At 38.4% G+C, this 23,839-nt stretch overlaps 1 protein-coding gene and 1 long non-coding RNA gene across 2 annotated transcripts; one reads left to right on the top strand and one right to left on the bottom strand.

Annotated features, from left to right (window-relative positions):
* Positions 1-2,199: 2,199 nt before the first annotated feature.
* Positions 2,200-2,803, bottom strand: LOC115758679. The gene is made up of 2 exons (XR_004017443.1): positions 2,675-2,803; positions 2,200-2,604 (listed from the first exon to the last, which is right to left on the bottom strand). It is a non-coding gene; the product is annotated as an uncharacterized LOC115758679 (long non-coding RNA).
* A 3,320-nt stretch (positions 2,804-6,123) lies between these two features.
* Positions 6,124-23,253, top strand: LOC115759320 (steroid receptor seven-up, isoforms B/C). Its single transcript, XM_030700230.1, has 5 exons — positions 6,124-6,133; positions 9,313-9,396; positions 9,456-9,617; positions 20,626-22,046; positions 22,681-23,253. The coding sequence occupies exons 1-5, from the start codon at positions 6,124-6,126 to the stop codon at positions 23,161-23,163; spliced, it is 2,160 nt and encodes a 719-aa protein (XP_030556090.1). The 3' UTR covers positions 23,164-23,253.
* Positions 23,254-23,839: the final 586 nt, after the last annotated feature.

Genomic DNA, 23,839 nt, shown 5'->3' with positions numbered 1-23,839 from the left:
TCTAGTTAATATATAACCAAAACAAACAAATTTGGAGACAGCATTTTACTGGGCAAACAGAACAACTAATTAGCACACACAACACTCGAACCTCACACTAAAGATTTGTACACATATACAACAAAATAAATAAAATAAATAAATAAAAAAATAAATAAAAATTAAATAAAAGACACTTCCGAACGTATAAAAACAATTAACAAAAAAGCAATGATAAATGTTGATGTACTAAATGGGTCCGTAATTTAAAGCAATATTGAAAATTGCAAATTAACTAAATGAAATCTTAAAAAAAAAAAATACGCTAAAGTTCTAAAAAAAAAAGTAGTAAATATTATTTTATGCTGTCGAAAGTTTTTCATTTTCAATGATTATTTATTTATCTCAATACCTTATTCAACTTTCTGAACTATCCCATATTTGAAAACTTTCGCTTTCTTTTCTTTTTGATTTAAAGAACTTATGACAGTTAACTCTTAACTAAAATCTTTGTATATATAAAAGATAAATAACGAAGCAAACAATAAATAATATTTAGATGAAATAAACATTAGATAAATAAAATGGTCGTAGTGGTAATTAAAAAGATATTCGGTATTTTGTAGAGCATCTACATGTTGCATTGATAATAATTTACAAATATTATATACATGTGACAGCTATATACACAAATTATTCAATTAAAACAATATAAGCTCCCCAACTCTTGCATGGGAGACCGAAAACAATTAAGTACATTTTCAAAAGACTTGAAGCACGGAATAAAAGGAAAAATCAGCACATTCTACAACTAAAGACACACATTTCAAGAACTATCCAAAGACTAAAACCGAAATTCTTACATTTCAAAGAAAGAGCATCAAGCACAATTATACGAACGAGGAAACCCTAGCCAATTAAGTCCAATACAAAAGAATACCATAGCAAAAAGGAAACACATGAATAAAACGAACCCAAATAATTATTATAAACCATATAAAAAAGTATATATATATACATATATTAATTGTTAGTTCGTGTCATAAGAACATATGCGAAAAAGCAAAATACGATTTAATAAAATGAATAATGTTAAAAAAAAAAACACTTGTTTCAATTCAGGCTTAAGTTTGAAATATGAGAAAAAATGTGAATACGTTTACAAATTTATGGCTGTTAACGCTTAATAGCAAAAAATTACCTTTTAGATAAAGATGAGCAGCTTGTTTTATACGAAAAGCTTCACAATGCTCCATTGCGTACTAATACTCTCTTTATTACTCTCTCTCACTCTCTCTTCTTTTTTCTGTTCCAGGCCTTAAGCACAAATTACGCCATTTTTTGCAGAAAAAGCTTAACACAAAGAATTTGACCCCACGCATTATATATTTTGATATATGAATATACATATGAGTATAAGACGCTATATTGATACATTTATATTAAATGAAACATTATTAACAAGCACACGCGGCACAACATAACTGCAAATAACACTTGCTAAATTAAACAAAAGGTAACGATTTCACACACACAAGTCTCACTCGTTTCATTAGGCAGACGCGCACAGACTAGATTATCTCATTAAGCTGGCGCCTGCGCTAAGCCGGCAAAGACAGGAGAGCGCGCTAGAATACAAAACTGCTCTCTCATTGCATAGGCGCTTTTTCATTTATAACAGGATCAAAAGCACAAAGTCCATTGCGTGCACGATGGACAGGGCCGAATGCTGTTCATGTTTAAACGCCTCTCGTTTCCACTCAAAAAATGGGCGCCATTTGCGTTTTTTTTTCTGCAATTGCACGCCCTTGCTTATTGCTTATTGCTTATTGAAGAACATAGAGGGTGGATTAACGGAAAGCAAAACAAGCCCGACATGCACAATAAATTTGCAATTAACACTAGCTTACTAAAATAAATGAAAATTTACACGCACGCGCAAAAGATTCGACTGGTCAACAAAGCAGACGCGCACTGACTAAATTGCCGCATACTACTAAGCAGGCAACTAGGCTAGGCTGACATACGCTGTAAAGGCAATTTAACTGTTATACAACTCTGGCGCTCTTTTTCCACAATGCTCGCTCCTTTCATTAAAGCTCTCGTACGATAACGGAATGAAAAGTGACGAGCGGCCACTCTTCAGATCAGTGCAGCCTACACGCACGCACGCTCTGAAATTCCCTGCAATTCCCCATAAATATAACAGTCGTAGTAGCGTTGTTGTTGTATCTTTCTCCAAGAAGAGGACCATCTATAATATTTATTTGTGTGGTGTCATGCTTTCAATGTAACACATTGTATAAAAAAACCATCCGGTGGGGAGAGGTAATTCGCGATTCTGGATTCATATGATTGAAATCACGCGCCGCTTTGCCGGATATGGAAGCGTCCAGCTCTTTATTGCTGACGTCCATTGTTTACATGCCAAGACGGCTGCCCGGCGTGCCTATCACGCATGCAATAACCACCGGGACAGCAATTGCCACCAGGGCAACAGGTCGATTGGCCCGATCCATCCATGCGGGAACAGTTACCATTCGGGCAGTTGAAGCACGAGCCATTTCCAAAACCGAATTGGCTGGGAATTTTAAAAGGCGTATTTCCATCCATAGTCACTTAGTGCTAGAGATTTGGCGACATCAAATCTGATACAGTCTCACGTTGAATTAATTATGTTTATTTATTAGCTCACCTGTTTGGATTTTGTCTCACAAGCCGGCAAATCAGTGCGTTATTTTTCAGGAAGACAAAATAACAAAACAAAAAAAAAACTTTTGTGTTTATAGACAACACTTCTGATTTGTTAAAGGTGTTCGAAAGGAATGAGCCATATACCTATAAAATGCTGTACGTTTAGCCGAGAAAGGATGACAGCAATTCGTACGCTTGCTGTGTTTCGAATTATTTTCGAACAATTTTCGAACTGAGGGCACAGCGCATGCGCTATAACTGACAAAGTGGTGAGTTTTTCTGCTAAAGAGGCGTGGCCAACTGGCACACGCACACAATGAAAACCGTGCAGGGTCGCTGGCAAAGTGGAGCGAGCGGTAGTCTGGCAGTTTTGGGGCATAGAAAAAATGCGACTTCTTGATGCCGCAAATTTGGCATGTGTATGTGTAAGTGTGTGTGTGTGTGTGTGTGTGTGTGTGCGTGCGTGCATGTTGATGGAGCACGACCTGAACTGATGGTAGGAGGCAGAAGGTGGGGCAGCTGGTAGCAGGGTATGAGTTAGGTAGTTAACGCCAACGTTGGCAAATGACTTTGCATTCTGACTGGTTAATATAACCACAGGATTGTATCGAAGCGACGGCTCTACTCTCATATGTGTGCGTGCGTGTGAGTGTACAGGCTGGGTTAGTGCATGGAGAGGCGGATGCGACTATATAACCACAGGCAACTAAATGGGCTGTGTAATAGCCGCCGCGCTGAGGTCCAGTTGCTTGTGCTGAACTCCGATTTACAAGACTCCACCCACAAAATGTAATCATATATAAGACGTTGTCCGCTAAGCCGCCTCCTGCCTACCCATAATACACTCTCTCTCTATATATGACTAGTTATATATATATATGTGTGTGCGTGTGTGTGTGTGTGTGTGTGCAACCAATACACAATGTCACAAAAGTCATTTCAATTTAGATGCGAGTCAGTAAATCAACCCCTATCAACATACCAACAACAACCAGCCAGTGCCAGCCCAGAAAACGCCATTGCGAATTTCTCGACGCATACACGTACATAATAATCTCACACACACATACACAGGCACACGCATAGCAGCACACATAGAAGTAAATGCATACATATATCATGCATATGGCATTTCCTATCCCCAATAGCATACGCTACCCAGACTTTTGTGGGGCTATACAACTTTTTTAAGTGGAGCATTATTTGGCAGTTTGTTTGTTTGTTTGTTCTTATCATTATTTATATTTTTATCATTCTTATTATTTGTAACATTATTATTTTTATAATTATTGTTACTATTGTTCTTTAAATTTCTATTCTATAATTTTATCATTTTTATACCCATTAAAAATGGGTTTAAGGGTATATTGTATTTGTCCGCCTGTCTGTCCGTCCGTCCATCTATCCGGATGTATGAACGTAAGGATCTTAGAACCTATAAGAGCTAGAAACCGATAACTTGATAATCGATAAGTTACTCCGTTTCCAAGCAATCGATAAAAATCGATATCGATATCTTGTTTTTTGGGCAATATTGGTAAATAATAAGAGCTAGAGTCACCAAACTTGATATATAGCTTCTAAAATAAAATATATATGCATTTGATGTTGGAAGAAGAGGGTTCAGGGTATCCCCAGGTCGGGAGCTCCCGACTAGAACCTCTTACTTGTTTTTATATAATAATTATTATTTTTATCATCATCATCATTATTATTAATATTATTATTATTATTATTATTATTATTATTATTATTATTATTATTATTATTATTATTATTATTATTATTATTATTATTATTATTATTACTATTATTATTATTATTATTATTATTATTATTATTATTATTATTATTATTATTATTATTATTATTATTATTATTATTATTATTATTATTATTATTATTATTATTATTATTATTATTATAATTATTATTATTATCGTTATCATTATCATTATAATCATTATTATAATTTTTAAAGTTTTTTTTTTTGAATATAGAAAATAAATTATTACGGACAATAAGTCGTAGTCAACCCTGTATGCCCCACATTGTAGCGCCCTTACTGCTGAGATCCTGACTTTAGAACTAATAATCCGACAGCCTACAAGCGCAGGACGAACCAACCAAAAAAAAAGAAGAAGAAAAACGAAAAAAGAAGAATCCAGCGAGGCATCAGCCCGAAGAGCAGAAGCAGCATCAGCAGCAGCAGTGACGACGCCTCTGCTGGCAAAGATATTTACTGAGGCACAGATACACAGGCAGCGTGTAGGAAAGAGCAGCACATACAGAGAGCGTGACAGCAGATATTATTACCAATACACACGCAGAAGCGACGACGTCAACGAAAGCGACGACGACGACGACGACGACGTCGTCGACGGCCTCGTTCCGTTGCTAGCTTTTCATCATTCTTGACATTTTGTGGTGAATTGTCGAAAGCCACAAGATATGTCGCAGTGTGCGTGGCCGGGACGCACATTAGTCTGTGTGTGTGTATGTCTGTGTGTGGGTGTGTGTGCGCGCACAGAAAAAAAAGAAGGAAAATGGTGGACGGCAGGAAGTCTCCTCATTTGCTGTAATCGCATCAAGCGGCAGGCACAGAAAAAAGGGCGTTTTCCGGTTGGCTGCCCGCCTGTCCTGTCCTGTCCTGCACCGTTACTGTGCCCACTCGCAGGGGATGAAATGTAACATTTTGTAGCTTTTCGTAAATTTTCGACTTTTTCGTCGACGTTTTGGTTTTTCGCTGCCATCGTTCGCATCGCCTCGCCTCGCATCGCATCGCGTCGCGCTGCGCTTTACCATTTTCATTTTCCTCATTCGGTTTCGGGGGTTTTTTTTTCTCGCCCGATATTTTTCATATATCCCGCGTCGCCCCGCACGGCTGTGGCTTTGTGTAGCATCCCGAAACGGGGGTGTGTGGGTGGCCGAGGCGGGTGGCTGCTGCTGCTGCCTTTGGCTTTGCGTCCTGCGTCCTCTGTCAAATTGACTGCAAAAAAGGACCTCTTCTTTGGCAGCTTCACTTTCGTAATTGGCGGTCTCTGCTCTGCTCTTTTCTGCTCTGCTCAGTTCTGGCTACGGCTCTGGCTCTGGCTCTGGCTCTGGCTCTGGCACCGGTTCAGCTTCTGCTTCTGTTTCTGTTTCTGCTCCGTTTCGCTGCTGGCTGCGGCATTCACAGTTGGTCCGTCAGCCAAAACGATCCGCATCCGCTCCGCAGCAGCGTTGTCGTCGTCGTCGTCGTCCTTTGCGTCGGCAAACGTAACCCAACATTTTTGGCGTGCGGTGGTCAAAAGTTGTTATCGTGTTTCTCAAAGTTCTAATTGTTAACCCGCCTAATTCCGAACTGAAAATTGACACAAACGCAGTCAATTAATTCGAGTGTTATACCCAGTTATTATAAACTTAAGCACGCTGGATACATTAAGCTTTAAATATTTCCATCAACGGAAAATGGGCACAGGTAAACAGCGAAAAGTCATTATTTCATCAACCCGTCGGGAAATTTTTCAAATCCATCAAAGCCGTCGCCGCTTTGACTGAGCCGAAGCAGAATATTTTTTAGCATGAATATTACATAATCACATGCCGACGGAAAAATTAACGGTTTTGAAAGTGCAGTCTATTAAATATTTCAGTTTATAAAAGCCAAAAAAAAATAAAATAAAAATTAAACACAATTTCTTATTGACATAGCTTAAAGAAGTGTGAAAAATAAACTTTTTATATTATTGAAGAAAAGCCGCAAAAAAATTGTATATAAAAAAGTGGCTTTTAAAAAGTGACAGAGATTAGAGAAAATCAAAAAATATATTTTTTAAATTGTTAAAATTTTATCATGAGTATTCAATGAAATTTAAATAAATACTAGGTCAATATTCAAAACAAATATAACTAAAGGAAAAGTATTGCACAAAAAGAGCCTTTAAGGCAATTTTAGAGTTTATTTTTTGCCTAAGACCCGGCATTTTAATTTATACAGAGTCAAACACAAATTATTTAAAAAATTGTGACAATCAAAAATATAACTTGTTGTAAGATAAACTAATTAAAATATTCATGATTAAAGAAGGCCAACTTAAACAATTATTTGAAATGATCAATATACTAGGGAAATTTATTATTGAACTATATTAAACCTGAATTGATAAGCAAGCTTGTAGCTTGTTATTATAATTAAGGCATATTACTAAGGAAATAATATAAAATACATTAGGTTTAATATGTTCAGTTTGTTATTGATATAAATTGAATATTTAATGTTGTTTTTGGTGACCCTTCCATTCTACAAAATTCCCAGGTCAGAAATATAAATAAAACAATTTTGTTTTAATAAATATATTATGTATAAGGCTCGAGGTCCGGGGTCCAATTTATAAAAATATAAATACAATTATTTTTTTAAATATGTTTATAAAACTATTAAAATACAAATAAAATTATTTGTATTCAAATTTAATTTTTTATATTTGTTAAAGCAAATTAGTTTTGTTTATATTTTAATAAATTAAACTTCAGATTTCGAACCCGCTTAAAAAATATTTAAAAAATGGAAGGATTGTTAAAGCAATAAATCTTATTAGGCCCTATATATTTTATATTAATTATTTTGTTTGTTATTATTATTTTTGTATTATAAAAAATACAATTATAATTGAAATTAATAATTATTATTTTCAATTTTTTTTATTATACATTTAATAATTTTGAAATTATGGAGATCTTTGAACTAAACAGAATATTTCCATTTATTTTTTACATATTATTTGTGTATAGCTTTAAAAACATTTTTTTTAAGTGCATTTATATAAAAGCTGAACATTACTGGGATATCAAACTGCACAGCTAACACCCTTTCCATTGCCATAACTTTGATATGCCTAATTCGCAATTCCCACGCCCAAACAGTTAAAATCCCACGTCTGCCCACATCCCAATGTCGGCAGCCTTTTTAGCCTATCAAAACAATGCCGAGATTTCCATACCAGTCAAAAAGCATATTGAATCAGTTAGAACTAAGATATAACCCGCTCACAGAAGGACACACACTAGTCGAAAGTTGACGCAACAAAAAAAAAAAAACACAGAAGAACGAAATGCCATGGCATAAATAAACAAAAATATTTAAAATCAACAATAAAAATGTTTAAAAAAGAAAACATAGCGCAAAGGATCACGCTCATTTGATATAGATTTTAATACAACCCTTAGAAGCCAGGGCGAGGGCATGGGCCATGGCCAGGGGCAGGGGCGGGGGCAGGGCCAGTGACTGGAAGACGGGCACGCACAGCCACTCGAGAGGTGTTAACACGCTGCGGACAATTGCCGATGCGCAGGGTGTGAAAATTGGCAACACGCGTCGCAACCAAAATGCGGCTGGAGGCAACCACCCAGAGCAGACCAGGCCAGACCAGGCCAGACCAGAGCCCAACCAAAACCCAACCAACAGTTGACAATATGTCAAATGTCACAGAACAAAGGGCCCAACAAAGGGAAACAATCGAAAACGCGAGCGTTTTATTTTGACAAGTGCCGAGTGTTCAACTTAATTTGTGAAGTGTGCCGCACCAAAAGGGCTGTAGCCATATAACTGGCATTATGTGCTAGCTTTGTGCAATTTTCACTTGCTAATCCGCGACACACTCACACACACACACACACACACACACTAGCACACAGTTGGCAAATATACGGCAACTGTGCCGCAAAGTGTGCAACAACTTTTCTGCGTGCTGCACTGTGTTTGCCTAACGGAAGCTTTGAGGCCGAGGCTTAGCTCTTAAATATAAGTTAAATATGCGTAAATGTTGCCAATATCCACTTAAATACACCTTCACTTATCTTTCATCAATATAAATCAGATTTTAGTGCTTATACAAGGGCCAATCTTCATGAAATTGTCACAGCTTCAATATGGCATACTAAAGAAATGACCTTTAAAAATTGGGTTTTTTTTTTCAAATTTGGGACGAAATGGATGAAATTTTCTTATGTACATTAAGAGAACCTACAAAAGTAGTTAAGTTTTTTCTTAAAAAGAAACTGACTTCTGCAACATTTAAATATCAAATTAAAAATTCGAAAATAAAATGTTTGGTTTTTCTTTAATTTATTTAATACTTTGTGTTATATAAGCCAAAAAGCTGTTATAATATATTTTTTTATTTTGTTTTTATTTTACCTTTTGTAATTTTTATTTTTATTTTATTTGATTTTCACTTTATCCATATTTAATTTATATTTATTTTCATTTTATTAAGCTGTAGCCCAAAGAAACCTGTTGGAACACATATTCCTTAATATTTTAAATAATGTATTCATAAATACTTTATTTATTTATTTATTTGTTACGTTTTATATGTAATTTAGTTTGGATAGTTTTTTTTATTCATTTACTTTTATTTATATATATTTAGATTAATATTAATTTTATTATTTTTTTAATTCAGTGCAGATTCCCTTTGTCTGAAGTTATAAGAAATTGACCAAAAATAAATAAACAAACAAATTTATAGTTATTGAAAACTTCAAGAAAACTCACGACTAATTTTAAAAGCAGCAAAATGTTACTTCATAATTCTTCTTTCATGCTGCATTTATATATTATTTGTGAATAATTCAATAAATTTCATATATTCACAGCTGGCGATCGTCTGCTGGACATACCCTGTAAGGTATGCGGCGATCGCAGTTCGGGCAAACATTATGGAATCTACAGCTGCGATGGTAAGTCGCATCCATCCAAACTATGATATGATAATTGATGTTAATATATACATATGTAGGCTGCTCGGGATTCTTCAAGCGTAGCATTCATCGCAATCGGATTTACACCTGCAAGGCCACAGGTGATCTCAAGGGTCGCTGTCCTGTAGACAAAACCCATCGGAATCAGTGCCGCGCCTGCCGCCTAGCCAAATGCTTTCAATCGGCCATGAATAAGGACGGTAAGTAGTGAGTTGGGGAGGGGGAGGCTATTTTCTGGCCGCAAGTCTTTGTTTTACTTGGAAAATTCATTTAATTATGCAGCAAATTAGCTGGGGCTGCTTTGCCAACAACGGCAACAAGACCAGGCATAAATTACATTAAACTCAAAAACCAAAATGCCGCAGGCTTTTGGGTGCCGCTCACTTTTGGCCAGAGTCTGAAGGACTCTCGACTTACTCTGGCTGCGGCCTCATGGAGTGTGTGTGTTCCTTCTCCTTTTTGTTGTAGTTGTCATTAAGCTGATTATAAATTATGCGAACCTCCCCGCTGACTCCACTTTTAGCAGAAGCCACACAATTGAAATTGCGACACTTGATTTTTGTACGACACTTTTTGTGTACCGCATAAATTATGTAGGCGTGACTTTGATTGCCTAGAAGGTCGAAAGGAAGGGGCTAATAGATTGATTTGAATCAGAGAAACAGGACTGGCTGACAGAAGCTGTTTTTATTTGAAAATGACCTTTATAAATTCAAAAGAGTTATTCCTAAATTGATTGGAGATCAAGGCACAAGGCACAATCAAGAGCAAGTACGCATTTTTACTAAAACTCTCTTTGGCTTAGGATAGTCGAACTGGCGAGCGAGAGGTCGCTGGGTCAAATAAAGCTATCATTTTGAATTTTATATTTGTTCAATCAATTTGTATTATTCAGAAATATGAGAGTTATGTTAAGGGAAAATAAATTTTAAGAACAAAATATGAAATATGAGTCGGCATACGAAGTGTAGGAATCGAATTCAAATGCAGACATAATGTACATTTTTTAATTTTATTTATAAATACTATCAAAATTAAATATTATCTATGACTATATAAAGACTAAGGAATATATGCAGCGTTAATTCTTACAACTGATCTGGGTCTTAACAGTTGCCGCTTTTGAACCTTTTGCAGAGATAAGTTTTCTCTAAAACTGGGGACCATCCCGACTCAAATACGTATTCAATATTATGCAGGCATTCAGCTGGGTCTTCTGGTCAATAAAGTCTTTGACTCCTGGATACACGATAATAATCAATAATAATCAGGTGCTTAAACAAAACAATAGTCTTTTTTTGTACCCTTGAAATAATTCCATGTATTTCCATTGTATTTCTACCTTTCTGCTTTTATTGTCGGATAATAGATGTATACGTTAGCTCGCATTTGTATTGAGTCACTTAATGATTTGCATATTACTAAACGTGTATGTCCAACTTTATTTGGCCAATGCAATTGACCAAGCTTTACAGGCGCACCACACCAAACGAAGACCCGCCCAACAGTACAAAACAAAAACAACCCAATCGAATCGAACTCTCAACTCAACAACTCCATGCAACAATGGTAGCTTTAAAGCTCTTAAGCCAACATTAAATGTAGCATAAAAACACATAACAACGGCAGCGGCTGGCAATGAAAGCAATATACAAACATCTATGGCTACATCTATTGCTATATAGCTATAGCTATGACTGTATGGCAACAGCTCTATGGCTACAATTTACCATTTAGCATCAACCATTGATGGGTTCACTGCACAGAACAGCAGCCAGCCAGGGGGGAGAACAGCGTGAGAATTGTTGCAGATTTTCTCACACGCAATTCGCCTTTAGGGGGGAGTCGATTGACAATGTGCACTTAATAGCGGATTACATGCATTATCCCATCGCTTCAAAATGCGACTAAAATGTATTGACAATCAAATGATGATACCAAAACTCAGACGTCAGACGTGCGACATTAGATGTCAAAGCGCAGCTCGGGCGAAACGAGGTGCCCAAAAGATTTCACTGAAACGAACCAGAAGCAAAGTTAGTTTACCAAGCGTTTGGGGCGGTCTGAGGAGCTGCTTCACGCTTTATAGTTAACGCCCTCTGAACGTGGCCCAACAACAATCACACGCTCGCTAGGTGACAACAATAGCACAACAGGCAAGAGCACAACAGCAAAAAAAGGAAACAGGCAACAAGCTCGAAAAGCCAAAGATTAGATACCCTTACACTTTGAACAGCACGAAAAACGGAAGCTCTTAAGTCAAACCAAAAGCCAATGTGAGAATATGGAAACTATCTCTTTTGCAAATATAATAAGATCCCACGATAAAGTCTTAAAAATTATGTTAGATCTATTTCCAAAATATCTCAATTAATAGAGCAATTGCCCCACATATTGAGAATCTTGAATGAACTCAATGAACCTTAAAATAATATTGTGCAAGAATAAACAATTAAATTAAGAATAATATAGACAACAGATTCAAATAAAAATAAAACCCACAATATGAAAGGCTTGAGCCATAAAAATATTAAAACCAAAGAGAAATATTAAAAATTTTGTGGGAATAAATAATTTCTTTAAAAATAAAAATGCAAAAATAATAAAAGTAACAATTGAATTCGACGACTTGTTAAGCTAAAACGCTTCATAGAAAATTAATAATAAAAAATATTAAATCAAATTAAATAACAAATTATTAAATATTAAGAAATAAAATACAACACAAAAAAAATTCTTAATAATATTCTAAATATTCCAAGCTAAAAACGGCTAAGTTTCTGGAACCATTCTGGAACCAATTCAAAGAAATATTGTCACCAATTCAAAGAAATATTGCCGCAAGCTGCATGATGAAACCAACAAACTCAATGTTAGAGCATGCGAGTGGTGTGCCCAGGACATGTGTATGTACTTTTGCTTTGTGCATTTTCTTAGTTTGCCGCTGGAAAGCCTCATGTTAGCTGCCTTTTTGGGGTTTTTCTTGGCTGGTTGCCGTAAATAAACAATAAACATACACCCACACACACATACACACACACACACACACACACACACAGATACCGACACCAACAACTGAGAGAGCTCGCACTTGAGCAGCGTATCCCTTTGCCCAGCGTCAGGATGTGCCCCAAACAAAGTGCTTTTGTTGTTTAGAGCAAAAAGCAAAAAAGCCACAAAAATCGTTCAAGGCACGTTTGTGTTACATTTTTCGGGCCAACATAAGAATAGTTGTATATTCTCTACTTTTCCTTTGTCTTTTTCGCGGGAGGGTGTGGTAGAATTTGGGGTCCTGTGGTTAGCCATTTTTAGTTGGTCTGAATTTTGTTTAGCTACAGTTGGACCATATTATTGTTGTATGATTTCTCGATGTTGGCCCATAAAGCTAATTAGTAGAGCAGCCAGTGTTGGCAAGCGGTAAAGTGTAGTGTTACACAACTCCAGCGTTTGTTATAAACTAAACTTATGCTTTGGCAAATAAGTTATTATGGGAAAATATGACAAACAGCGCACATTTCATTTTTCTTTTTTTTTCTTTTGCTAGCCCTGCCCCTTCCCCCTGCCGCCTGCCCACTGCCTTATAAATGTTGGCCGCTTTGTATGCTAATATCTTTGGGCAGGGTACAGGAAGCAAGAAGAAGAGGAAAGGCGAAGAGAAAAAAAGGCGACACGGCGAGTGCTTCCCTTAACAAATTATGTTGCCACTTGTCACATTTAATGGTATTTGCATTTGTATACCAACAAAGTGTCAGCATCATCATCACGCATAGTGCCCCCTCCCCTCCCCTCTTCTGCACACTTCATTCCAACCATTTGCCAGCTCCATTCTATTGCAAGCTCCAGCTTCTGGAGCGCCTTAGATTCTTATATATTTCTTTACAAATATTTACGCGGCATTTTAAGCGGATTTTTCATTTTGAGTGATTTGTGTCGCTTTGCCAAATCCCATTCGCATAAGAAAAAAAAAACGAGCAGTAAAATGTCCTTTTCGGTACGTCCACTTTTCTGAGTTTGGAATGATAGCGGGTGGGGTGCGGAGCAGGGGGCGTGTGCCAGCGCATATTTAGGTCTTTATCTTTGCTGGCTGCGTGATGAGCTGAAAAGTGAGCTCTAATGATGGCATTTGGAAAATATGAGAAATAATATACTTTTAAGTTCCAGTTGGACAGTTGGGAAATGTTTAGATTACAGCAATGTAACAAATGAATGCAAAATGTACCAAAATAAGTAAAGGACATTACTAAATAAATTGAAGCAGCTATTATATTACTTTTTTTATGAATACTATTATTACAATTAATGGTAAATATTTAGAGTAGGTTGTACCTAATTAAGCAGCTATAGGAAATGAATATTAATAATATTATTATCATTAGTTTTATTATAATTGTTTGTAGTAGTAGTAGTAAATGTCGAGAGTTCATTAGGTTATAAAACTAATTGTTCATTTTATCAAAATATTGCAGGCCATAATTAAACAAATTGAAGTTATTCAGTATAAATATTAAGGATATTATTATTATTATTATTTTATTATTATTATTATTATTATTATTATTATTATTATTATTATTATTATTATTATTATTATTATTATTATTAATATTACATGTTGAGAGTAGAGTTATGCTAGGTAATGAAAATAAATGTAAATTGTATTAAAATAATGCGACGCTAAAATTTAAAGTTTAATTTCTGTTTACTTATACTATTCTGTTGCTTATATTAATGTATGCCTATTATATTTATTGTTATTATTGTTATTTAAATAATTATTATTTGTTTGTCTTATTATTATTTATTGTATACCTTATTGGGCTAGCAGGCCCGTTTCCATTATTTGCCAAATCTTTAATACGACTCTTTGTTAATAAATGAAAACCCAATACTATCTAGAGACTGTATATATAACTAAAGAAAGAAAGACCTTTTTAAATGTGTTCTTAAAAATGTTAAGCAATTGATTAATTTTTTGTATCTAAGACTCTTTCGATAGTTCATTTACTTTCCGCAATTGTAACACTCTCATTACAAGGACTCTCTGTGATCGTTACAATATTATTTTCAGCTTGCCAATTCAATTGTAACTTTAGCACTTTTCACAAATCGAAAATTTTACAAAGCTAATGGCAAACAAAATGCTTAACGAAACGCTGCCAACCGGGCCAAGTAGCAAATGCTGAATACACAAGATAAGCAACAACAACAACAACAACAACAACAGCAAATAGTAGTCGAAAAGGCTGCTGGAAAATCAGCCAAGTGCAAATTTAATGAAAATGGAAATTGTTTGGCAGTCGGGTTGATGATGGGCAACATGGTTAGTTCGTGATTGGATAGCATCTTCTGTCCGTGTCTATAAAGTATATATTTTGCAGCATACTTCTGGGCATTTAAGCCCTTTTGTCAACAGACCGAACGCTGTAACTTGGCCCGTTGACAGCGTCTGCGTTTGCGGTCATCAAATGTAGTTGTCGTTGTTGTGTCTATATGTATAGATATATATATATATATATATATAAATATGTTTATATATAGTCGACTTTTTGGCGCTGGCTGGCGACTAATTTCATGACCACATTTAAAACGTATTGATTTTGTTTATATGTATATGTATGTGCGCATGTTTGTGTGTATATGTGTATATTTATTTATTCGCATGCAGCTTTTAAGCTGCCCGCTTCGCACGCACTGCGCCCGCCATATTACGTATACGCATTGCATTTACACATGACTGCGGGGCACTGAAAGCCATGCAACATACAAAGCAACCCCACACACACATACACATACACACTCACACATATATGCTTACATATATATGTTTTTATACAAGCTGCAGTGCTGCTCTTAATTGACATTATAGCCTACTACTTTATGTGCATACACTTTTGGTAGGCAGTGTGCGACTGGCGACATGTAAATGCGCCTGGCTTGCATGTGTCATGTACTCACACCACCACTGTCTATGTGTGTGTGTATGTGTATGTGTGTGCCTGTGAATGACAAAAGTGTCAGTGTCAACATTAAAAGCGGATTTAAAATCACTCACTCACTGGGCCCTGACGACAGAGTCAGAGCGTAAAAGCCTTTGGCCTCCTCAACCATGCAGCTGACGCGTTGCCTTGCGTTGCGTTGAGGTGCGGCGCGATGCGCAGGCAGGCAGTAAAAGTTATTGTAAATATTCAAAATGGGCTGAAGTTAAAGGTTATGCATAAACAAATAAGCCTATCAATTACCTATGTGGTGAAGAGCTATGTAGTAATGATATTAAGTTATGGGATAAAGCTTTCTCGGAACCAAACTCGTGGACTCATGAACAAATTTTTTGTTAGAACTAAAGTTGATTGTTTTAAATATTATATTTTGATTAGTTAAGTGTAGTTAAGTCTCTTGAATAACAACTGAATTGGACAGAAATTATTCACTCTTAACTTTCTGCTCAAATAATTCAATATTTAGCCCGATAGATCTAGAATTATATTTACAAATATTATTTTGAAATAAGCTTAGATTTATTCTTTTGAAATCTAATCGTTAATAAGTCTAGGTATAAATAACATCTAAGTCTAAACGACATATAAAGTAAATATAAAAACTAAATCCAAATAAAGTCTTAATCTAAATAAAATCTAAGTCTAAATAAAATCTAAGTCTAAATAAAATCGAATTCCTAATATAACCTAAATCTTAAAATAAAAAATAAAATAACATCTAAAAAGTTTTCTACTAATAAGTCAAAAATATATCGCCATAAAATAAGTGTTTAAGTAACAATAAAAAAAATCGAATTTAAATAAGTAAAAATATTTAATTTTATATTTTTTTAGATATAATCTTTTAATGATTTTTGTATTGCCACAATAATAATTATTATTGAGATTTTACAGACTGTTGAATAACACTCAGGACCTGCATAAATATTGACTTTATTGTATGGCTTTCTTGTTAATGTTTTTCATTTAACTTTTACTTAATTTAATCTACATTTATAAATATGCTAGGCTAACTTAATTTCATTTAGATTTTATATAAATAAAATAAAGAGGCCCGAGCGGGTTCAATAGGGCGGATTGCTTAGATTTTGTGTGAAACCAGCGAAAACTAGCAGCTGCTCAATCTTCACTCTTTTATGCTTAAAATATTTTCTTATCGTTCATCTCAAAAGTAAACCAATTTATCAATGAAACGTAACTTTCTTATCGTACTATCAGAAGTGTAAGCCGACAATTTGTCATTAGACTAGCTGATGCCCTGCCTGGGGAGAAGGCGCAGCTCTTGAGCTGACATAAACAATGGCCATTATGAACTATTACGCACTTTACAGTTGCTAAGCCAAAGGCGATGCTCATATCTGAACCAACCCAACCCCGATGAGGGAAACACACCCCCCCCCTCCCCCCGTACACTCACACACCCCCCACTGCTTGCCAACCGCATCGAATCAGTTCAAGTGTTTCTTTTTTCTAATTTCATGGTTTATTTTTTTTCTGTGTCCCCCGCTTGAAGCATTTGGCAATACTTGCCTTATTTACTTTTCATTTGCCTGCCAAACAATCGCATTTTATTTTTATTATCAGCAGACCTATAAAAGATTTATATGTGTGTGTATATATTCACTTGCATATCGGTAGCACACTCATTATAATGCCTGCCGAATTTGTGGCCAGGGTTTGCGCTTTTCAGCTTACGAGCCGGCAGCTTGGCCAGGATAACCTGGACAAGACACTCCAACCCCGCCCGAGCTGATGATCATTCATTTGGGATTTTTGCGTGTCTCGGTCGTGAAGTCGCCGGGCGTGCAGCTCAGCTCTGGGAACTTGGCAGCTGTTTAACATCCGCTTTTGTACACCTATCCCTCTCCCGCAGTCGCACTCAGTTGCTTTCTCGCTCAGTTGCTCTGCCACTTATCATTAATTTTTCTACCGCATTTCTCTGTCTGGCATACTGACATTTTTGCCTTTGCCCAGCTCTGGTCTCATTTCTGTTTTGACATAATTGTTTTTACTTGGCTGCGTTCGTACTTCTGCTTCCTTCTGCTCTCTACCCTAATTAATTGATTAGCTTCAGCAAATCGGTCAATATGTTTTCCCGTTTCTTTTCACTACTGTTTCTGTTTTTATTGCTCCACGCTTTGAGGATGCGTAATGAGTTGCTAATTAGATTTGAAGATAGCTGTGTTTTTTTTTTCCCGCCTCTTCATGATATCCGTCAGCACGCTTGGGAGTTTGGGCAGGTGTTCGAAAGCTGGACTAGAATTCATCACAAGTCAAACGTTACAATCGTTTGATTTAAATATGTTACAAATTATTTTATTGTTTGCAACTGTAAATGTAACATTGCAACAAATGTAACAAATGTTAATTTTTATTATCTGAACCCATTAAAAATTCGTAAAAAGGCGGATGAAAGCATCAAGCATCGTCGGCATCAATAATCGAGTCGATTTAGCCCTGCCCGTCTTTCTGTCCATCTGTCCTTCCGTCCGTCTGTCCGTATGTAGGAATGCGTCGATCTCCCAACCTATAAGAGCTAGAGACTAATATTTATTCCTAGTGTCTGTGCAGTACGAGTTTCTTTGCGATAATCGATAAAAATCTATCTCGAAATCAAGTTATTTGAGTAAATCTCTTAGATTTGAAGAGCTAGAGTCACCAAATTTGACATGAAGCTTCTACAATAGTGTACATAGATCAATTTATAGCAAACAAGCGCCTAGTTCGACCCTTATTTGGTGTTGGTAGAAGAAGGTTTAGGGTATAGCCTAGTCGGACACTCCCGGCTAGAGCACTCTTAATTGTTTTTTGATGCCTTAAAACATAACCTAGGTACATTCCACTGAATTATTAAGCTGCAAGCAAGCCTTGTTACGAGAGAAATGAGAGCTACGCATATTTAATGCATTATTTCATGTATTTTCGATTTATTTTATTTTAGTAACTAGTGAAATTCTATGTTAAAAGCAATTAAATTAGTTCAATTCTCTGCAATAAACCTGCTTTTAATATATTTTACACCAAATCCTAACCTCAAGTGGCTAAAAATATACTTCAAGATAATATAATTGAAGTTCTTCTTTTAATAAATATTTAAATTACTTTAATTCTCTCCATTTAACGACGCTTTGACCTTTCTGCGAGGTATTTTACACCAATCCTGGCCTCAAGTGGCTGCGAGAAAAGAAGGAAAAACGCCTCCAGTCAATTAACACTGTGCGCGGGGCGACACGACTTTTGCATTTTGCATTCATAACTTTTTCAGCTCTATCAAATCAGTTGGATTTTCATATCAATTTTCTTTGCCGCAACTTTTGTGAGCGACGGCAAATAAAATGGCGTCGCTGCGAGTTGGAAAAGTCTTCATTTCCGGCGGAGGCGTGGCTGGGTTGAGGTTGATTTAAAAGCGCCGCCAAGGAAAAATTAAAATTTTATAATTTTTGCTTATGCCCTTAATTTTTTGCCTTTTTCACACGTTTCTTTGTTTGCCCGACGGCTGCGCCAAGAAGAAGCAGAAGAAGCAGAAGCTGAAGCACGAAAGTGTCGCGTGCAAAGGGTTAGCATGACCCAAGGTTGGGTCGGGGTTTTCAAGTTTTCGAGTCGGAGGCAAGGGTTTGCTTTTGCCCCCAACTTTTTTCTCGCCAACCGCAGTTTTTAAGAGTCGTTCTTTTTCGCCGGCGCCGGGTAAAATGTTGTCGCAAGTTTGCTTGATGCGCCGCTTAACCCGCAGCGTAAAAATTTGATGAGTTTGGCATTTTCTTTAATTGAAATTTGTGATCTTTTGAAAGCTTTGAGACTCGCTGCACACACACACACACAGTCACACACACGCACAGTGGAGCTACTAGTAGTTTCGTGTGGCCCCGGGGGCCGTCAAGTGGCTGCAGTCACTTTGCACAGACGCTCGCTCACACATGCGATTAGCTGCGGATTAAAATGTCACCCCTTTTGCGCTGCGTCACGCACAAGGTAGTAGATAGAAGCGCACACACAAGCCCACACTTACGCACGCTATAGATACATTTAATTACAAACAAATAAAAGTCATGACAGCAGCCCACACACGCACATGTCAGCCCAGGTCCAGGCCATGGGGCATATGCAACAGTTCACACGACCAGGCCAGGTTCGACTACCAGAGAGCTGCCGTTTTCTATCTTTGCATCTCCCTCTCTGCGCATTTTAATAATCGGTTTATTATGCATGTGTGTGTGTGTGGGTGTGTGTGTGTGCCTCAAGAAGCTACTTATACGTAGCCAAGTGTTATTTACTATTTGCTATTTGGTTCGGCAGTTCCAGCCCACACTTCAAAGCAAAGTTCAGCAAAGTATGCTGGGCGGCCATAAAAAAAAAAAAAAACAAGATAGAAAGAAGAAGAAGAAAGCCACTCTCAAAGTATCTTTGAAATTAACTTTATTTATTTAACTACTTAAAAGCAGATTAACGCAATTACACACTTGAACTGATTTTATGCAAAACAGTTGAACAAACGGAACGCACTCGCAGGCAAACAAAACGAATCCGAAACAAAGCAAAATAGATTGTTCGACAAGATGAAAACGGCTAAATCAGCGAAAAATCTATAGAAAAGCTCAGAAAATTTACAAAATATATATAAAACAAAAAAAAAGGAAGCAAGAAAGGATTTCTTTGACACGCCGCAGATTAAATAACCTTAAGCGGATGGCCAAATGATTTTCTGTCAGATTTTTCCCAGAGAAGCCATATAATATTATTTATATATGTTAATATTTGACATTTATGTGGGGAGAACAACGAAGTTTGTCTTTGCTGCAGCGATATGATATAATTATCCGATGTTGATAAAATAAATTATATACTTTATGGGGTCGAAGATGTCCCCTTCTATGCCTTATACATCTCAAGACAAAATTATAATACCCTGTACAAGGGCATATAAAGTTTTCCATTCAAGAACCTACTTTCCATCGAACGTACCTATGGCAGATATATGATATATAGCTTCGATGTTAAAAATACTTTGCATACATAGTATATATATACAGACAGACAGAGAAACGATCATAACTAAATCGGCTTGGCTAATGTTGCTGCTTAGGAATATATATATGCTTTATGGGGTCTGAGAGGGCTCCTTCCTCCTAATGACAAAACATTCGCATGCTGCCTTGGACTATTCCCTTATTTTGTACTCATCTCAAAGTTATATTTCTTCTTGGATTCATTTTAGCTGTGCAGCACGAGCGCGGTCCACGCAAACCGAAGCTGCATCCGCAGTTGCATCATCATCATCATCATGCGGCTGCTGCTGCTGCGGCTCATCATGCGGCCGCCGCCCACGCGCATCATCACCATCACCATCATCATCACGCACATGCGGCGGCGGCGCATCATGCTGCAGCGGCTGCCGCTGCTGCTGCCGGACTGCATCATCATCATGGCGGCCATTTGCCGGTGTCGCTGGTGACCAATGTCTCGGCCTCGTTCAACTATACGCAGCACATCTCGACGCACGCACCGCCGGCTGGCTTTCATCTGCCCACGGGCGCTCAGCCCCCGCCGACGCATCCACACCAGACACATGGAGCACATCCGGCACAGCAGGCAGCTTCACATGCGACGGCCTTTCATCATCCTGGCCATGGGCACGCGCTGGCGCCGCCCGGCGGTCTACAAAATGGCAATGTCAGCGGCAGCGCTGCTGGTGGTGGTGGTGCCTCAGCCGTGGCCATGACCTTTCCGCCCCACCTGCTGCATCACAATCTGATTGCCGAGGCGGCCAGCAAATTGCCTGGCATTACGGCGGCAACAGCAACGGCAGTGGCCGCTGTGGTTTCCACGTCGCCCTATGGCACCCAGGCGACGTCGGCGACAATTGGCAGCAACCACAACAACTACTCATCGCCCTCGCCCAGCAATTCCATACAGTCCATATCAAGCATTGGTTCGCGGAGTGCCGGAGCTGTTGGCGACGAGGCAGGCAGCCTGAGCCTGGGCAGCGAGAGTCCGCGCGTTAATGTGGAAACGGAGACGCCATCGCCGTCGGCATCGCCGCCCTTGAGCGCTGGCAGCGTATCGCCGGCGCCCACGTTAACCGATTCACAGAGCCTGGCCGCATCCAGCACATCGCCGCATCCGGCACAGGGCTCGACGCACTGCCTCAGCGAAGCCTCGCATCAGACCAACAATAATGCCACAACGCCGCCCAGCAATGCTGCGCTCCTCATGCACAGCATTCATGTCAACAACAACAACAGCAATAATAACAACAACAACAATAATGCTAGCAGCGGCGATAACAACAACAAACAGCTTAGCTACACATCGGGCTCACCCACGCCCACAACACCGACACCGCCTCCGGCTCTGCAAACGCCGCGTGCCACCGTCGGCGGCTGCCACGCCTCGAACGGTTTCCTGGAACTGCTGCTCAGTCCGGACAAATGCCAGGAGCTCATCCAGTACCAGGTGCAGCACAACGCCCTGCTCTTCCCTTCGCCGCTGCCACAGCAGCTGCTCGACTCGCGCCTGCTCTCCTGGGAAATGCTCCAGGAGACGACGGCGCGTCTTCTGTTCATGGCTGTGCGCTGGGTCAAGTGTCTGATGCCGTTCCAGACGCTGTCCAAGAATGATCAGCATCTACTGCTACAGGTGGGTACGATTTAATTTCTAAGGAAAACAATCTCTAAATTACGGATATTAACCGGCTTTGCACGTTCAAAACCCTTTGCGTATTATCTTCTATCCCCATTTGCACCTAGCGCAGTCGATTTTCCGCAATTGGTGAATTACGTTTTATGGGATAAATATTCTTCAAATCAAGTTTTTTAGATTTTTGTTGCTCTAGACAGATATTTAGTCGGTATTGCCCACAGCTTAACCTATATATATACACACAAAGTGTAAGCTGATTTTAATGGGCTTCATTTTCGGATTTTCACCCGCAACTGTGGAAATTTTGTGAAACATTTTCAACATTTTTCAAATCGGTTTTAAGCTCACTTTCGAAGATCTCTGTGAAAATTCATTCGATACATTTTTCGCAAGATCCACTGCTCTTGCGTGTCAAACGTTTTCAAGAACGAAAGCTTATTTTTTCAGACCCAAATTCTCACCAAAAGACTTGCATGATTTATAGTTTTGGTTTTTATTCGAGTACGAAACTTGACAGGGGCAAGGCAGGGGAAAACCGGCTTGCGCATAATATTATATATAGAGTTTAAGATATCATAAAACAAAGTTGACTTACCCCATTATTTTGTCACTATTCCATTCCCAATTCTAGGAGTCCTGGAAGGAGCTTTTTCTGCTTAATCTCGCCCAATGGACCATACCATTGGATCTGACGCCGATACTAGAATCGCCGCTAATCAAGGAGCGCGTGCTGCAGGACGAGGCGACCCAAATGGAAATGAAGACCATACAGGAGATACTCTGTCGATTTCGCCAGATCACGCCCGACGGCAGCGAAGTGGGCTGCATGAAGGCGATTGCATTGTTCGCGCCGGAGACAGCCGGCCTGTGCGATGTGCAGCCCGTGGAAATGCTGCAGGATCAGGCACAGTGCATACTGTCCGATCATGTCCGACTGCGATATCCAAGGCAGGCGACACGCTTCGGCCGGCTGCTGCTGTTGTTACCCTCACTGCGCACAATACGGGCGGCAACCATTGAGGCGCTCTTCTTCAAGGAGACTATCGGCAATGTGCCGATAGCGCGACTATTGCGCGATATGTACACCATGGAACCGGCCCAGGTGGACAAGTAGATGGCGCTTGGGCGTGGCATGCTACCGAATGTCATCAAAATCGATGCGCGCAGCATTTAAGCGGCAACAATTTTTGTCACACTTGCAAAAATATTTGTGCTCCAACTAAAAAAGAAAAAGAATAAGAAAAATTGATAAAAAAAAAGACGATAAAAAATAAAAGTAAAAAATGTTGCTAACTCGACGCGACTGCAGCTGCGACAATTCACAGCGCAGCGCGTTCATGTAATAGATACATTGCCACGCCCCTTGCCCGCCGCACACCTCCTCCACCCCACAGGCGCCGCTGGCTGCTTTGCACGTTGATTTATAGCTCTGTTCGCGAGTTATTCGCTTCTCGTTTTTTTTTTTTCTAACATTTTATATATATATTTTTTCGTGTGTCTCCTCTTCACTTTATTTATCTTTCATTCGACGTTTTGTCGTCGCTTTTCTAAAAATTGCTCATGTTATTTCAGTTGCCTGGCAAGCAGGCGACCTGCAAGCCCCCAGCCCCAAGCACCCTTGACCTGCTGCAGCAACAAGACCCATTCCATGCTAAGCCAGTTTCTTTTTTTTTTTCTCTCCACTTTTACCTTTTTCACGTTTTGGCTTTATTATACTCTGCCAGTGAGTATTACACATATATCAGGATATTAACAGAGCTTCTGGAAAGTTTCTTCATATGGCCAGCTTT

This window comes from Drosophila novamexicana, unplaced genomic scaffold, assembly GCF_003285875.2.
Source record: "Drosophila novamexicana strain 15010-1031.04,08,12 unplaced genomic scaffold, DnovRS2.1 tig00000193-arrow-pilon, whole genome shotgun sequence".
NCBI classification, from domain to species: domain Eukaryota; kingdom Metazoa; phylum Arthropoda; class Insecta; order Diptera; family Drosophilidae; genus Drosophila; species Drosophila novamexicana.
The sequence above is the reverse complement of the archived record's forward strand: the minus strand, read 5'-3'. Positions and strand labels throughout refer to the sequence as shown.